This window comes from Sinocyclocheilus rhinocerous, unplaced genomic scaffold, assembly GCF_001515625.1.
Source record: "Sinocyclocheilus rhinocerous isolate Xijiao unplaced genomic scaffold, SAMN03320098_v1.1 scaffold220, whole genome shotgun sequence".
Taxonomy (NCBI): Eukaryota; Metazoa; Chordata; class Actinopteri; order Cypriniformes; family Cyprinidae; genus Sinocyclocheilus; species Sinocyclocheilus rhinocerous.
In genome coordinates, this window is record NW_015666573.1 from 483,254 (window position 1) to 485,107 (window position 1,854).

At 35.6% G+C, this 1,854-nt stretch overlaps 1 protein-coding gene across 1 annotated transcript in view; it reads right to left on the reverse strand.

Annotated features, from left to right (window-relative positions):
• LOC107732891 (TBC1 domain family member 17-like) overlaps positions 1 to 1,854 on the reverse strand; it is a 10,422-nt gene that overhangs the window by 2,090 nt on the left and 6,478 nt on the right. The window contains exons 10-14 of the mRNA XM_016544327.1: positions 1,370 to 1,464; positions 1,167 to 1,283; positions 985 to 1,085; positions 804 to 903; positions 587 to 684 (exon numbers count right to left, since the gene is read on the reverse strand). Coding sequence (XP_016399813.1) covers positions 587 to 684; positions 804 to 903; positions 985 to 1,085; positions 1,167 to 1,283; positions 1,370 to 1,464 — 511 coding nt within the window. The remainder of the gene's footprint in view (positions 1 to 586; positions 685 to 803; positions 904 to 984; positions 1,086 to 1,166; positions 1,284 to 1,369; positions 1,465 to 1,854) is intronic.

Here is a 1,854-nt window from a genome sequence, read left to right on the forward strand (position 1 = left end):
ACATATATATATATATATATATATATATATATATATAAAATCCAGAATATAAAACAACACTGATGAGAAGTGGGTCTTTAATATTTAATAAATGAATATAACAATTCAATATTAAGAATCAAAACTTTTGTGTTGCTTTTGTGTATAAAAATATACTGTGATAGCAGACTGCACATTCTTTTAAGTTAATTAAACTACAGAATACAACAGAAATCTACTTTAAGTTCACATGCTGTATGTGGTTATCATCAGTCAGTATATTTTGCTAAAATATATAAATTCAAATGAATTATAAACGCATCATATTTAATGTATTAATGATGATGGTACATTTTATATCAATGTTTTAAAAATAGAATATGAACTTCAGTTTTAAATGACATAATTAAGAGATAGTGACATCATCTGAGTTTACAAAAGAGCCAAGTTCAGAAATTCTACCCTAATATAAAATTCATAATGTGTTCTTTTTTTTGTTCATGACAAAATTTGTTGTGTAACATACACACAGTCACATACAACATAGTAGAAAAACACTGTTTAATGAAAGTCATAGAAAATCATACAAATAACTTTTTAATCTTACCTCCCACAGACTCAAGATGTCTTCAAAAGAGAATTCTCTCTTAAACCAAATCAGTAACCAACGGAAACAGAAACAAAGTGAACCACTGTCCTGAGAGTCTAAGAGAGGAAAAAATAAAAAAATAAAATTAAACCAGCTGTGCCACCGTGCATCAGCCGAAAGAGAAAAAACACATATAGAAAGTAGAGGTTTATAGAGAATGTGTGTTTGTGTTTACCCAGGTAGTCACACAGCTCTGGATCAAGTGCTCTCAGTAGGACGCTGAGCTGAAGCAACTGCTGTTTCATGGCCTCTTGAGACTCTTCAAAGTTTTGGTGCTAAAGACACATAAAGACTTTATATCCAGAGCTAATGCATCGATTGAATAACACAATCAGAAAACAAGTGTGTTTACTGACCACTAAATCCATAAAGCCTGTCAAACACCAGAAAGACTCCACCTCATTCTGGGTAACAAAGAGGAGAGGAGACAGAAGATCACTCATCCCCTGGACATAACCTAAAGAGCAAAGTGAGAGAGAGCGATGTGAGAGATAACAGCATCCTCTAGTGGTCGGTAGGTGGAATTAAAATGACATACCCAGATCGAAGTTATACATGCAGTACGTCATCAGTACATCATGGAGCAATGCAAGTCCTGGGTTCTCATTCCCAGAAAAGAAGGAATTGTGCCTGTCTGTTCGATTCACATCCCGTTCTGTCCAATCAAAGAGCAGCAGCAAGTCAGATGTAGAAAGTGACCGGTTACACTTGCTGTAAGACCTATGACACAGCTGAACGTACCTATGAGGCTACGGTATCCTCGAAAGAGAGAGTTCCTCATCTCCTGCTCTTCACTAACCGATTTCCACTGAACCTTCATCCTGAAATACTCGTCCCTGAAGTGAAAAATATCATATGTAAAGAGCAAAAAAATTAAAAGAATCATTTACATAGATGTTCAGGGGTTTTAGAAAGGAAAGAGAGTAGACACATTATTGGCCTTATCAGTCGGGTTTATGTATATGAATAAAAGGGGTCATACGATGCAATTTCAATTTTTTCTTTCTCTTTGGAGTGTTACAAGCTGTTCGTGCATAGATAAGATCCCTAAAGTTGCAAAGACTAAAGTCTCAAATCCAAAGAGATATTCTTTACAAAAGTTAAGACTCGTCCACGCCCTCCTAAAACGCCTCATTTAAACACGCCCCCACATGTCTACCTCACTGAGTGGGAAGATTTGCATAACGCCGCCCAAATGTTCACACAAAGAAAGAAGGCGTAACTTT